The sequence below is a fragment of the Hyperolius riggenbachi genome, chromosome 8 (assembly GCF_040937935.1).
Source record: "Hyperolius riggenbachi isolate aHypRig1 chromosome 8, aHypRig1.pri, whole genome shotgun sequence".
Taxonomy (NCBI): Eukaryota; Metazoa; Chordata; class Amphibia; order Anura; family Hyperoliidae; genus Hyperolius; species Hyperolius riggenbachi.
The window spans coordinates 52162258-52178026 of NC_090653.1; the positions used below are offsets into that span (position 1 = coordinate 52162258).

Genomic DNA, 15769 nt, shown 5'->3' on the forward strand with positions numbered 1-15769 from the left:
AAAAAAAACCCTCCAAAAACAGCCAATGCAAACAGCCACGTGAGTGGATCGCAATGTGAACAAGGCCTTAAAGGGAACCAGAGGCCCCAGAAAGAAGATTTTGTACATACCTGGGGCTTCCTCCAGCCCCATACGCACGGATCGCTCCCACGCCGCCCTCCTCCGCTTCCTGTATCTGGCGGTACCGGGTCCTGTAGTTTCGGCCAGTCGGCAGCAGCACACGGACAATTGTCCGCATCACAGGGGCTCCCGGCATACCCGTACGCGTGCAGCTGCATACTGCGCAGCCGCACGCGTAAGGGTATGGAGGGAGCCCCTGCTCATGCGGACATTTGGCCGCGTCCGCCGGAAGTGACGGGATCCAGGAAGCGGAGGATGGCGGTTGGGAGCGATGCTGGCTTATGGGGCTGGAAGAAGCCCCAGGTATGTATAAAATCTTTTTTTCTTTTTACGATTCCGGCGTCTCTGGTTCCCTTTAAGACTCCCTTTTTCTCCCTCAAAAGTGGTGGCAAAAAGTCACTGAGTCCTATAGTCCAAATGCAGGGAGTTCCTGACTTGTGAACACCTACCAATACGCACCTCCAACCTGCCGCTATGTCGGGGACTCCCGGCGAGGACACGAGGACACAAAGGGGCAGAGAGAAGGACAGAGGCAGACACAAAGTAGACAGAGGAGGACACGAGGTGCAAAGGGGGCATAATCCACAAGATGCCCCTTCACCATGGAGGCACCAGGCTTAGAATATTTTTTCCCCCTGGTTTTTGCCCTCTGAACCTAGGTGCATCTTATGGTCAGGAGCGTCTTATAGTCTGAAAAATACGGTACCCATTCAGTAGTGTAGACCCTGGCCACTTCTCTGCACTGTCCCAAGTACAGGGTGCTGTCTTCTGTTGTTGTGCTGCTGCCATCTTGTTTCTTAGGACCGTCTGCCGGACCAGTTTCCTCTCTCTTTCCCCGCATATTTCGGCACCTCTGCTGTCACAGGGAGAGTCCTCGGTATTTGGTGAGATGAGATGCGAACGTTACACTTTTCAGTATGGCAGAGCTGTATTGGACAGGATCCCGACTGGAGCTCAGTAAGGCACAGCTTCTCACATTGCTTTCAAGCCACGCCCCCTTACTCTGGACAAGATGAAGGGGAGGGCAGTGGACCCCTATGGCCTCTTGGCCACTTCAGCCCACTTCCTAGGAGCTATTGCTACGCCACTCTCTATGTCAGACTTTGTACAGTCTACTAAAGCACCGTACACACGTTAGATTAAACTCATTAATACGGTGTTTGTACAGTGGCCCCAACCATTGCCAGGCGAGCAAATAAACATGCTCAAGTGACGGCCGATTCCTTTGTTGGTGACATTTGCCCTGTCCACCACATGACGTCCTATCCGTGCATCTCTGTCGTCCCTCCACTCCCCGAAACAGAACGCGTTGTCAACTGTATAACTGATCCCGTGTTTGTACAGCTCTTGGCCCAGCAATATTCCACAGTCAACATCCATCACGAGTGTGTACGGGCTGTAAGGGTAAGGCTGTATTGTATTCAGCCTTATCTATCTCCCTGCAGTGCTTGTTTTAAAAACAAAGCCTGTGTAAAATGAACTGGCCCCTGCAGTATTCTGTTCTTCCTGCTAAAGGAGGATTTTAGCCGTGCCCCAAATGCCAAATTGACCATACACAGCTCAGTGTTGTAGCAGAGGTTGGCTTATAGGCATTCGTACAATACAACTTTACCCTTACAGTGTGTACTCACGCACAATGGTTGTCTACCAAAGGGATCGGGACTTTACTACAGTAGAGTGACACCTCCATGTCTATTGGGAAGGAAGGAGGGACAACCATGTGGTGCAAAACTCTGAGGCAGGAGCAGGGAGCAGAATGACGTGATCAGGGGTCAATGTCATTTAAGGTGATGCCGAGGTGAAAATAAACTGATGAGATAAACAATTGGATCTGTCCTCCTACTCCTAAAATTCTTTTTTTTTTTTTTTTTTTTTTTAGATATTACATGGTTTTATTTTATATTTAAAGTGAACCGAGCACCATTTTAAGCACCCGGGGAATCTCAATAGCACTTGAAAATGCATGCCAACAAAATGTCTCATTATTAAAATAAACTTCTATTTTACCTTTTATTTTACAATTAAAGTTTAGCACTTAAGTGTTGTTTGCCTACTTCAGCAGGCCTGTCCGTCCCCGGCCGCAGAGATTTCAGGCAGCTAAGTAATTGTTTTAATGCACTCATTACAAGAAGTAAGCAATACCTTTTCATCAACAGAGGGGGTGAGTAATTAGGACAACTTCTCTTCAAAGACCTTATCTAGAGGGAAAGTGTTAAGATAGCATCTGTGAATACTCTAAATAATGTAGATAAGGATGGTGATAATCGGAGGGGGGAACAGGATAAATTCCAGTGAACAGGATAAATTCCAGTGAAAGAAAGGGTGCTTAGTTCCCTTTAAAGTGGATCCGAGGTGAACTTTTACACATTGCATAATTGTGTTCCTTTCCTATTGTTTATAGGGCATTCCTCAAGCCAAATACTTTTTTGTTTTAATACTCTAATTCCCTATAAACTAAAAAAGCCACGCCCACAGGATTTCAGAGAGCCTTGGCAGTAGCAATAGCTCATGGGAGCTCAGTCTGGGCAGGAGGAGGGGGAGGTGTTACTAGCCATTGATTTCAGAGGCAGAGGGGAGGAGGGAGGAGAGGGTATTAGGCTGATGGCTCAAGATACAGATAAGCCTGCCTCTGTGTAATGTTTACAAACAACATGGCTGCTGTCATTGTATCACAGGAATAAATAATCATATTCTATTAAAGCTGTTTGCAGCTAGATATGCTGTGTAAACTATCTAAACTTTAGATAAGATATATAGACAAGTTACTTGTTATAGTTAGTTTTTCAACTCGGATCCGCTTTAAGCATTTACAAACTAGATTGATTTGTTTTGTTGTCTCTGCTCAGTGTCAATCTATTAAGATAAAATACACGAACTATTGACCTTTTTCTATCTGTCCCCTGCCCTCAGAGGTTGTATTCTGCAAGCAAAACACTTTTCTGACTGTACTTTGCTTGTCAGTGATGTTTATTATATTCCAGACAAGGTACCGACAAGACAGAAGCTGTCACTTCCATGCTTGAAAATGAACTCTTTCAGGCTGCAAAATTAAAAGAAAAGATAAACAGCCTGGTTATTAAAGAGAATCTGTACTCTAAAATTCTTACAGTAAAAAGCATACCATTCTATTTATTATGTTCTCCTGGGCCCCTCTGTGCTGTTTTTGCCACACCCTGCTGCAATCCTGGCTTTTAATAGCCAGTTTTAGGCAGTGTTTACAAACAAGACATGCCTGCTAACCAGAGTGTGATAGGCTCAGATAAGCTCAGTCTGTGACTCACACAGAGCCTGCACAAGTAGAGCAGCACATTCCTGCCTGAGTGCCTGAGCCCAGTGGTCAGAGGAAAGAAGATTAGATTATATAACAGAGATAATACAGCCACTGTGCTACTAGGAAAGGCTGCAGTAAGACACACCACATTAGAACAGGTATAGGAACTTATAGGGTAGAAGAAATAAGGATGAAAATTTTGTTACAGAGTCTCTTTAATGTTTTGCACTGTACAGTCACATGTTTATCTCATCATGTCGCTTCTGGGTACACTTTAAACTTTCTTTGTGCTGGATCTTGAAATGAGCTCAGGAACCTCTGTATGGACACTTCTCAGCAGAGGAGTCTATGAGCAGCTACTGTAGCCAGGTTTAATTTAGCTTGTGTATGCACCTTTAGCATCCACCATATCAAGTTCTGGGGCTGGTTGTTTGGTTATTGGAGCGCTGAGTGTTCTGATGGCCACACGTTTCTCTCTGTATCTTCTTCAGGCTCCGGAGGCTGATTACTTAGAGGCATGTGTGGTGTCCGTCCTACAGATTCATGTCACTCAACCGGCTGGAGACATATTGGTGTTCTTAACTGGACAGGTAAATACAATGTCATTCTAGCTATCCTGGTCCGGATAGTTCATATCACCTCGTGATATTTGCTGAAGGAAATTGCTATTCATATCATGGCTGGAGGCTAAACTGCAAAAGACTGTTTATTTTAACTTGTAAGTGTAGTTACTGTTTATTTTAACTTGTAAGTGTAGTTACTGTTTATTTTAACTTGTAAGTGTAGTTACTATAATTATTTAGAATTTATATAGAGCTGACAACTTCTGCAGTTAAAGAGTACATAGTCATGTCATTGACTGTCCTCAGAGTAGCTCACAATCTAATCCCTACCATTGTCATACTCTAGCGCCTCTATCTTAAGCCAATTTTATGGGGAGCTTATTGACTTACTAGTATGTTTTGGAGTTAAGTGAGTAAAACTAGATTGCCCAAGCACACATGGAGAGAAAATGCAAATTCCATACAGACAGTGTCCTGGCCCAGAGGTGAACCTGGGACCTTGCACTGCAAGAAGGAAGTGCTGCCCACTACATCACTGTGCTGTGCTAGATTTTTCACGTAAATTTTGGAAAATGTCATGGGCTGCTCATAAGAGAATTCCAGACATTGTGGGCAGCCCTTGATAAATGTTGTAACTGTGAATAGGACTAGGGTATACAAGAGGAAGACATTATAGATGAGTGGAGGGGTATTGCTAGCATGTTATATAACAGTGAGGAGGTAACAGACAGGCAGAATTAAATTTTATCCAGGATAGAGTGATATATCAGGGTGTGGTCTGGTACAAATTAGTTAGTCAACAAAAGAGGTATTAAGAGAGAAGAGCGCAGGGCTAAGAACTGAACCTTGTAGAACACCAGGGGAACGGAATGTGAGAAGAGGAACCACCATTGGAGCAGTTGGCAGCGACTTGCTACATATTTCACTCCATTTAGATTTAGAGGGTTTACCTCTGTGCTCCTGCAGACCTAAGGTCCAGAGTTTGGTTACCAAAATCATGCTGGTAAGTTGATAAACTCAAGCAGGAAGGTTCTGGGGAAAAGTAAGTATGGGATCAATCAGATTATTCTTTAGTACAAAGAGAGAGGAGAATTGGCCCTGCTATATGATGCATTTAATCCAATATTGAAAATATACACAAAGTCAATTACATGCAGTAAAAACTGTGATATACCAGTGATGAAAATGCGATGCAGTAGCGGTGGATGCTGGGTACAGGTAGCCTTACGGCCACTTCAGGCGAAACCGCACTTTTATGGAGGCTGTAGAAGCGTGGTTTCGCCTGAAACGGCCGTAAGGCTACCTGTACCAGCATCCACCGCTACTGCATCGCTTTTTCATCACTGGTATGTCACAGTTTTTACTGCATGTAATTGACTTGGTGTATGTTTCGCCCTGGATTAAATGCATCATGTAGCAGTGCCGATCCTCCTCTCTCTTTGTTACTTACACAGTATTGACTGCCTGCATCAGAGCACGCTATTGCACCAGAGGGAACTAAGCGAATGCCTCCTGCCAGTTTCATAAAAGCCCTCCTCTGCCAAGCTGTCGCTATCCGCAGTGCCGACTCTTTATCCCCTACGCCAAGGATTATTCTTGAGCACCAAAGAAAATGACGTTTATAAAGCCATACACTGCATGTTATGTGATTAAGCAGATTTATATTGTCTGTCCTCAACGGACAGTTTGTATTTTTTCCCAGCACATTTCTTTTTCTGAATCTGTGGACGTGTTGGGGAAATGGACCTCCATTACCACTAGAGGGCAGGGCAGTCTTAGCATTGGCTATACTTTAGCATGTCAGCTTGCTGATTCCTTGTCTGTTGCAGGAAGAGATTGAAGCATGCTGCGAGATGTTACAGGAAAGATGCCGCCGCCTGGGATCTAAGATCGCAGAGATGCAGATTCTACCAATCTATGCCAACTTACCATCTGATATGCAGGCCAAAATCTTCGAACCCACCCCGCCTGGGGCCAGGAAGGTAACGGCTAAAGCAGGGAAGAGACAAAATACACTAGCAAAGAGCAGGGGCGTAACTATAGGGGAGCAATACCTGCACCTGCAGGAGGGCCCAACTACTAACCTTCCCTTTCTCTGATACTCCAGATCAGGTGGGGTTTTTTTTTGTGTGGCTATACTTGTTATGAGTGTGAAGATCCTGATGGCCACACTTGTTTTATGAACCTTGTAAGATGGACCCCCAGGGCTGTGAGGGCCACCAAGGGGAGGCAAGGGAAGTTATGTGAACATTAAAGGGGCTCCATCAAACTTTTGCAGGGGGGGGCATAATTTGTACTCGCACCCCTGAGAGAGAGTCTGCTTATAGAACGGTCCAGCAGGATCCCCTGCACATTAATTATACAATGGCAGTGGGGTGTAGGGGGATTACTTTTGCAATGGGCGTGGTTTTTAAAAGTGGGTTGGGCTAAACACCTCCACTCCATGTTTTTCCTTTAGCAGTGCTCCTGTTTAACGTCCTGCGTTGTGGTGCTCCCTATAATAGTGACCCACATCATGGTGTTTCTTGTTATAGTGCCCACAAGTGTAGTGGTCTAAATAATACTACCCCCTAGTGCCGCCTTATCATAGTGCATTTTATTACTGTGCTCCTTTTATATAAGGTCCCCTATTATATGGCTTCTTTTTATATTACCCCTCCCTTCCTATTTCAGTACTGTTGATTATTGTACCCCCTAATTATAGTGCGGGTCATCTTAGAGCAGGCGTGTCAAACTCAAATACAAAGTGGGCCGAAACTGTACATTGGGACCTAGTCGCGGGCCAACCTCAATGTTTACAGGCCACCTTCCTCCCGAATAAAGTTCCCAGGTGTCTAATGGCCCCCATCCAAACCCTATACAGTTCCCTGGTGTCTAGCAGTTCTCCCTCCCCTATACAGTTCCCTAGTGTTTAGTGCTTCCCCCCTACCTACCCCATATAGCTTCCCTGGTGTTCTAGGACTTCATCTTCAGTATAGCATCCCTGGTGGTCTGGAGTGGGCCAAACATAATGCAAAGTGGGGAAACCCTTGAGGGCCAAATGTAATTGCTCTGGGGGCCAGATCTGGCCCGCGGGCCGGTTTGACATGTATGTTTTAGAGCCTTTTCATGAATCCTCTTTCAGGGACTGCTGTGAGCATGTTGGTTATACTTGCATGCATGGTTCCTCTATTCCCTCTTTATCCAGGTGAGACATGTGTGAGCATGCAACACGAGCCATGGGCCGAAGGGAAGGGGGAGACCCGTTTGGGTCGGGAAATCTAACACAGTTACCGCAGTTACTGCCATGCACCCAATCAAGCGACTGAGATTTTACAGCATGCCAGATCGATCTCTTTGACCAATTTCAGCTGGAGATTGATCGAAGCGATCGATCAGGTGGCCATGTTACGGCATCGAAATCTACCAGATTTGACCAGTATGACCAAATCGGCCAGATAACGGTGCTGAAAATTGAGTATGTATTGGTACCCTTAGGCCCCTTTTACACTAAGCCGGTTTCATTGCGTTGCGATACCCTTTCTCCATGCAGAGTAACACAACAGCAATTAAAGTCTATAAGGCCTATCACACTTATCCCCATTGCGTCGCGCCGGAAGTTCCTTATCGGCCGCTGACCCGCTGCAAAGTCTACTGTGCGTTACCGGCGATCTTCCGCAGCCACGGTGGAATGCTTAGAAGTCAGTAGGCGATGCAGAAATGTTAAATTTGTTGGTGGCTGCCCACGCGCACGGAATGACGCAAATATGACAGGGAACCCGGTAATCCCAGTGAGGTACTTCATGTCCGGCAGGGGGTAAGTCACTGGGCGAGGGGAGGAGAAGGGCCTGCGGGGCCAGCGCTATGCATATGACTGTCGCAGGGTCATATACATGTAGTTTTTAGCGTTGTAATGAGATGGGGCGGAGCATCACAATGCTATGGCCAAGTGTAAAATCCACCTTAATGTTTTGTTGTTTTTTTAAGGTTGTTGTGGCCACCAATATTGCTGAGACGTCACTCACCATAGATGGCATCATTTACGTCATTGATCCAGGATTCTGCAAGCAGAAAAGTTACAATGCCCGATCAGGCATGGAATCTCTCATTGTTACTCCCTGCTCAAAGGTGAGACTTCTCCGCGGATCCTCGAGTGCACCGCCTGCTCCGAGACAGCTTTTTTATCAATTATCCATGGACCTGTTTATTGATCTCAGCCCTATTTTAGAATAAAAGTATGTCTCTTGTAGCATTGGTGGTAACATTTGGCACCATGCTCCATCCTCAACATTGTTATCAGCGCTTCAGATAATCTGCCTAGAGGACTGATTCAATAACCTATGAAAGGAACGCAGTACTAGGAGAATGCTTGGAAGAACAAAGAGAAATCGAGAGCCCAATATGGTGTAGTATTGTTAAGTTGGTTGTGGTTAAAAGCAAAATATTTAGATATACTCACAAACATGGGTTACCCATAGGCAACCACTTAAAGTGCAGGTGGGGAGTATTAGAACCTGATCCCACTCAGGTTTTTAAGATGTCGTTCTCTGTAGATAGGAAACGGGGTAGCACCCCTCCACCGAGGGTGGAATCAAGATTTCAGCAAGGCTTGGTGTACAGAGGCGCCAAAGTAGAATAAAAACGTTTAAAAACAGTCTAAAAGAGGGGGATGTTCAGGTGGACTTACCTCCCTCAAAAATATAAAACTCAATTGAGTTACAATATATCAATACAAATTTTTTTTAATGAACTCCACTTAGTGCAACGCGTTTCGCAGGTGTGGTCCTGCTTCATCAGGCAAACAGGAGTATAACTCAATGGGTCTAAATGCAGAAGTGAGCGCCTCCAGTACTAGGAGAGTTAGTTAAAACTTGGTGTTGCTCCTTTTTGCCTCTTGACTCACATCTTACTATTGAGAAGTTTCTTGCTTATAGTGGGGTGCAAAAGCAGCCCAGCCCTGAAAAACTGGGCTTTGTATCTGGTACAGTAGCCTGAATATAATTAACTTACCGTATTTTTTGGAATATAAGACGCTCTGGAATATAAGACGCACCTAGGTTTAGAGAGCAAAAATCTGGGGAAAAAAATGTATACAGTATATACTAAACCTGGTGCGTCCATATTCCAGGAGCGTATTGTACAGTACATGTTCTCCCCATTGTCCTCTTGTGTCCACTATGTGTCCCTTTCTGTCCCCCTGTGTGTGGCATCCCTTCCTGCCACCTTGTGTGATCCTCTTGCCCCATGAGTCCCCTCATGTCCTGTGTGTCTCCTCCAGCCCCCCTCTGTGGTCCTCCAGGCCCCTTGTGTCCCCTCTTGCCCCCCTTGTGTGTGTTTCTGTGTCCCCTTCACCCCCCTGTGTGGTCCTTCCGTCACTGTGTCCCCTTCACCCCCCCCTGTGTGGTCCTCCAGTCCCTGTGTTCCCCTCCTGTCCTCCTGTGTGTGCCCCCTCCTGTGCATGTCCATGTGTGTGCCCCCCCCAGTCCCCATCCTGTCCTCTGTCCCCCCCCCCCCACCCCTCCCATGTCGACGCTCTCCCCCGGTAACAATAACTGCAGATGCCAACCGCCGCATTGTCGGGGACTCCCTGCCTTGTCCCCCTGTGTGGTCTGCCGGGTCCGCTCCCCCGGTAACAATAACTGCAGAGCAACTTACCTTTCTATGGATTCCAGCGCTGTGTAGTCTGCTGTGTGGTCCTCCGCCTCCAGCATGTCAGCTACACCTGTAAATGAAAAGTTAGCGCAGATTCGCTCACCTACACGGCGGTAGCCGCGGCGGTGGCAGCACGATCTGCAGACATCTCATCCCGGGAGGCTTCCCCTAGTGACGGCTCCTGCTAATGACTCATTGAGTCATGGGGAATGACTCATTGAATCATTCCCCATGACTCAATGACATGCTGGAGGCGGAGGACCACACAGCAGACTACACAGCGCTGGAATCCATAGAAAGGTGAGTTGCTCTGCAGTTATTGTTACCGGGGGAGTGGACCCGGCAGACCACACAGGGGGACAAGGCAAGGGAGTCCCCGACAATGCAGCGGTTGGCATCGGCAGGCGGTTCTGAAGTCGGGAAATTCCCTGCCTTTGGAATATAAGACGGAATATAAGACGCAGGCACTTTTTCTTCCTATTTTTGGGGGAGAAAAAGTGTGTCTTATATTCCGAAAAATACGGTAATTACCACACAGCATGGTGATACTAAGGTCCTGAACTTGTGATGACCCTGTCAGCAACAAGCTTGAAACTCGGGAAAGCTGTGCTTTTTTAATTTTGAAAAAGAATTAAAAAAAAACTATGACTATTCCTGTTTTCTTTTCCAGGCCTCAGCCAATCAGAGAGCGGGAAGAGCTGGGCGTGTGGCTGCAGGGAAGTGTTTCCGGCTATATACAGCCTGGGCATATAACAACGAGATGGAAGACTCAACAGTGCCAGAAATCCAGAGGACAAATCTCGGGAATGTGGTGCTGCTGCTGAAGAGCTTAGGTGAGAAGGGTAGGAGTGGAAAGACTACACATCATGCAGATGGGTAAAGTGAACTAGTCAGGAGAGTAATAGCTGGTCTACCTGTGCGTTCCTCCTACCCTGGTGTGCCATGCCAATCGCCTGTCCTTACTGCCTACCATATATATGTTACGGCCAGAACCCGAAGTTTGGCCACTTCTAGTTCTGGCCGGCCACTTCGGGTTCTGGCCGGCCAATGTGCAAAGTGGCCGCTGCGCTGCGGCCAATGTTAGAAATGGATTGATTCCTGTGACGTTAATGTATCTTCTGGCCGCAGCGCAGCGGCCAAACGTATAACCACTTAGTTAATTTATTGCAATTAAGCCGTCTGTAACAATAGAAGGCGCCGGCTTTTTATCTGCCTCTCTCTCTCTCCTCTTATGGGCAGCCAGCGGGGGACACGCGTGTCCCCGAGAGTCGTTCGTCACACCAGGAAAGCAGAGCGGGGAGGCTGCAGACATTGCTTTTGCCAGCACCCGCTCTGCAAGAACGGCAGGATTCCCTGTCGCGACGAACGACTCTGGGGGGGGGGGGCACTCGTGTCTCCCAAAGGAGAGCGAGAGAGGCGGGGGGGGGGGGGGAGGAGGAGAGAGAGGCGGGGGGAGAAGGAGAGAGAGGCAGAGAAAAAGCCGGCGGCTTGAATTGTTACATTGCCGCCGGCTTAATTGCATTAAATTACCTAAGTGGTTATACGTTTGGCCGCTGCGCTGCGGCCAGAAGATACATTAATGTTACAGGAATCAATCCATTTCTAACATTGGCCGCAGCGCAGCGGCCACTTCGCACATTGGCCACCAGAACCCGAAGTGGCCGGCCAGAACTAGAAGTGGCCAAACTTCGGGTTCTGGCCGTAACATATACATAACTAGAAGGCGAACCATTTGACTTCCCCCCCCCCCCCCCCCCAATCATGAAGTGGTACAGAGAAACCATTTGGAAGGACATTCCAGCATATAGTCACATGCTCTGCGTGGCTTCTCCTACATATTACGCTATCACATGTCCTATCTACCAATGTCTGTACTGTAAAGCCTGATACACATCATGCAATTTCCCGTTAGATAGATGGGTCGAATAGATAATTTCCGACAAGTTCGATCTGATTCCTGATCGTTTTTCTGATCGATTTGCATAGATGTGATCAGAAAAATGATCGGAAATATGACCGGATCTGTCGGAAATTATCGACACATCTATCTTCTGGTAAATTGCATGGTGTGTACCAGGCATAACAGCTGCTGGAGATGGAAGGGACACCCGACGGAGGAAGACACAAAAGGAACCTTACAGAACAGGCAACTATACACGGCAAGGTTCCCCCCACATTGGGGGAAGTATGTGGGCGTTTTTTTTTTTTTGTTATGGGGACGCAGCCTTGGAGGAAGCACTTTAGGCACGAAACATCTGTCAGGCTCCCACCAGTGCCCGCACCCTCTGTTTTGCCTTTCCTCAGCACAGTATGTGGATTTTGTAATCTTTGCACACTGATGCCTATGCCTTCCATACAAAAGGATTCCAATTACAGTAATGCCAAGTGTGATTCATCTTGAGATTTTCCTTTGCCATTTGTCCAGTTCCTGACCAGTCGTCTTCTTCTCCTCCAGGTATCAATGATCTCATCCACTTTGATTTCATGGACCCTCCTCCTCACGAGACCCTGGTGCTGGCGCTGGAGCAGCTCTATGCCCTGGGCGCCCTCAACCATCTCGGGGAGCTCACTAAGGTAAAGTTAGCCATTGGCCTCCAGTTGTTAGTCAATTTTTGCTCTAAATGATGTGATGGACTTTAGCAAGCCAGGCCTATCTCCCACGCTTCTCTGGGCTTTTGTATGGGCACGTTCATTGCTTCAGTGCAGTGGCTGGATAGTGTACTGGTTAAGGGTTCTGCCTCTGACACAGGAGACCTGGGTTCAAATCTCTGCTCTTCCTGCTCAGTAAGCCAGCACCTATTTAGTAAGCAGTCCCTGGGCTAGACTCCCTAACACTGCTACTGCCTATGGAGAGTGCCCTAGTGGCTTCAGCTCAAGCGATTTGGGTCAGCCAGGAGAAAAGCGCATTATAAATGTTGTTTGTCTTGTCTTCAGTAATTCTGTTGGAACAAGTGAGGAACAAGTTCGGGGTTTCTTCCAACCCCCGTAGTCTTACAGGTCTCTTCCTCCCAGTCGGTTTCATCTTGCCGCTGTACCGCTCCCAAAAAGCAGCAGGCTACTGTTCAAAGTGGCCGTGGCAGAACGATCCCGGTTGCGGGAGTGCGAGCAAGGAGTTGTGATGTCACCCATCCACAGAACCCCAGTACTGGTCCAATTGGAGAGCTTTCAAAGGTGCACAGTGGCACATCAGGCGGGATCGGGAGGGAACTGAGGAACCTGTAAAGCTACCGGGATGGAAGAAGCCCCAAGTAAGTAAAATGGAACTTTTTACCTCCGTCTCGGATACACGGTAAGTTACATGCACAGGCTAGATTTTTTTTCTCCTGAATTTGTTTTATCATGCTTTGCTGATGATCTAGCAAATGTACGGATGTCCCAACCCCCATCCTATTTTCTACTGTGAGCTGATTAGGGGATTCTCCTCTGTCCATAGATAGACTGGACTGTTTGCCATAGAGCTGAGCAGCATGTCTGTACTGCCATTATGGGCAAACTGTCAACCAAAGTAATTACCAAACATAGTTTACCCTTACTCAAAGTATATATGTATCTTCAGTTTATAGGCCTTGGCCATGAACTGTCGCCTGGTGGAATCTAGTCATCCAGTCCAGATGACAGCGGGAGACCGTACTCCTATGATTGTACTAGGCTTTCCTGTCTGTAGCTAGCACCAATAGCAAGGAAACCAGTCACTACTGATGTGCTAATACTCTCTGTACCCTTGCACCTCTGGGTACGTCAATCACCTCTCCACAGTTGAGTCAGCATCATCAGAATAATGTAAACATAAATCCAATTACAAAGCATGATCTCTCGTTCCATACAGCGGCAGACCACTGTTTCGGGCGAGTAGCCCTTTATCAAGCCTTGATTTTTGGTGCACAACTTTGATTGCTACTCGTCCGAAACAGCGGGCTGATGCTATATCGACAGAGCTATTGTGCTTCGTAATTGGATTTAAAAAGTGGACCTGACCTCTTGCACAGGACAGAAGGAGCACATAGAGAAATGCACCCTGTATGTATTTAGAGAGTTTACACTGTCTAATTCCCCCTAATCTGTGACTATTCACAAGTGTAATTTGATCTCTTCATCTGTCGGCTCAAGAATCTCCTCTGCCATGGCAGAGCTTCTAATTTGTAAATACAGGATGTTAACCCTATGTCTGCTTTTACGAAAGCAGGAAGTAGACAATGCATATTTATTCCAAGATTTGTATCAGCTGTAACAAAGAAATGTTTTTTTTTTTTTTAAAGGTTATTATGCTGGTGTGTATTTTTTTAGAGCAGAGAGGAAGTTCTGAGTTCAGTTCCACTTTAAAAGAGCTGTTTTTACATTATTCTGGCTTTGACCCAACTGTGTGCTGTACCAAGGCTGTACACATATCCGTTCTCCCCGCTCACACTGTTTACATATGGAGCATTGCGTGCCTTCATGAGATTCCTATTGTACTATTATGTTTTCTGTTACTCTCTGCAGCTGGGAAGAAGAATGGCCGAGCTTCCTGTGGATCCCATGTTGTCCAAGATGATTCTTGCTTCTGAGAAGTAAGTGGCCTGCACTATTCCTCCCGGATTAGCTTAAAGCGGTATAAAACCCTGACATAATATTCAATAAAAACATGTTTTCCTATTTTTTATATGCCATACAGTTAGCATATTTGCATTTGTGCATAAGTATTATTATTCATTTAGAAATTATAGGTTCCCAAAAGTACAGTTTTTTTGCTTTGTGAGCTGACTTTGCATTTTATTAATAACTGTTTTTATTCATTATGTATTGAAGGCAGAAATGCTTTCAGTGCCTCTCTGTGTCCAGGAGCTTCTCCACAGTCAGAGAATGTGTCACATTCCTCACTTGATAAAATTAATTAAACACAAGATAACATAATCTACACATCGGATGTGTCCACATTTCACTACACTGAACTTTCCAGGCCTGTGTGTAACCCTTTGAATGCTGGTTTAGTAAAAAAAAAATGCTGGTTGTATATAATATGCTGTAATTAATTTTGTAGAGCAAAGAAGAAATGTAGGGTTATATTCCGCTTCAGCCCCCACACACAATCATCAGTCTATTTTGTTGGTTTTCTTGTGCGACTGTTAGGTCTTGTTCACATTATAAATCACCAACGCTATCGCAAGCGATGAGCAATTTATAGGGCTATTTTTAAACGTTTTTCCAAGCACTTTATGAGCAATTTTTACTTAGAAAAGCACATATCTAAGTGCTTCTGTGCAGCGATTATTTTTTTCACTTCCTGACGTCAGTCAGGAAGTGGACTCTGACCCAGAAATGAATACATTTCAAGCGCTTTGTGATTTCCCTATAGTTTCTATTGAATCGCAAATGCTCAGAAAATGGTGCCGAAGCATGTTTGAGATTGGATAGAAAGCTCATTACTTATGTGACAACATCTCATATAGAGCAACATTGCCCTAGCCCTTTTAAGGCAATTTTTTAAATTGCCAGCGCTAAAAAAAGAGTGAAATCGCTCTTACTGTGAACAAACCCTTAAAAGAGTTTGTCACAAATCCCCACAAATAGCTAAAAGAGCTTACTCACGCTATGGCTTCAATTCACAAAGCCTTAGAACACTCTGTAAAGCAGAAAACAGCAGATTGTACTGAACATTTTGTGAAATGTCAATTCACCAAGGCTGTTACCACAAGAAATCACTGACTAGTGAGGTAAATCAGCGTTTTTCAACCAAGTAACGGCGATACATATCGCCGTTACAGGAAGCCGCTGACCTGCTTCCTTCTGCATCACACAGAGCAGCCGGAGATACGCTGCTTGAATATACACGCGCCGGAGAGGGGAGAGCGGCAGCTGTTAAGGTAATAACAGCGGCGTGGACGGGCGGGGGGCACTATACCGGGGCATTATACTGGCTATCCTGGGGCGCTATCCTGGGGCACTAAACTGGCTATACTGGGGCACTAAACTGGCTATACTGGGGCACTAAACTGGCTATACTGGGGCACTAAACTGGCTATACTGGGGCACTAAACTGGCTATACTGGGGCACTAGGCACTATACTGGGGCGCTATACTGGGGCACTATTCTGGGGCACTATACTAGCTATACTGGGGCACTATTCTAGGGCACTATTCTGGCTATACTGGGGCACTATACTGACTATACTGGGGCACTATACTAGCTATACTGGGGGGCTATACT

General features: G+C 46.2%; 2 protein-coding genes across 2 annotated transcripts in view; one reads left to right on the forward strand and one right to left on the reverse strand.

Annotated features, from left to right (window-relative positions):
* The window catches only part of ABCF1 (ATP binding cassette subfamily F member 1), a 413240-nt gene that overhangs the window by 131640 nt on the left and 265831 nt on the right, over positions 1–15769 (reverse strand). The window lies entirely within an intron of this gene.
* The window catches only part of DHX16 (DEAH-box helicase 16), a 66174-nt gene that overhangs the window by 29184 nt on the left and 21221 nt on the right, over positions 1–15769 (forward strand). The window contains exons 12-17 of the mRNA XM_068250413.1: positions 3883–3981; positions 5784–5936; positions 7921–8061; positions 10256–10418; positions 12041–12159; positions 14065–14132. Coding sequence (XP_068106514.1) covers positions 3883–3981; positions 5784–5936; positions 7921–8061; positions 10256–10418; positions 12041–12159; positions 14065–14132 — 743 coding nt within the window. The remainder of the gene's footprint in view (positions 1–3882; positions 3982–5783; positions 5937–7920; positions 8062–10255; positions 10419–12040; positions 12160–14064; positions 14133–15769) is intronic.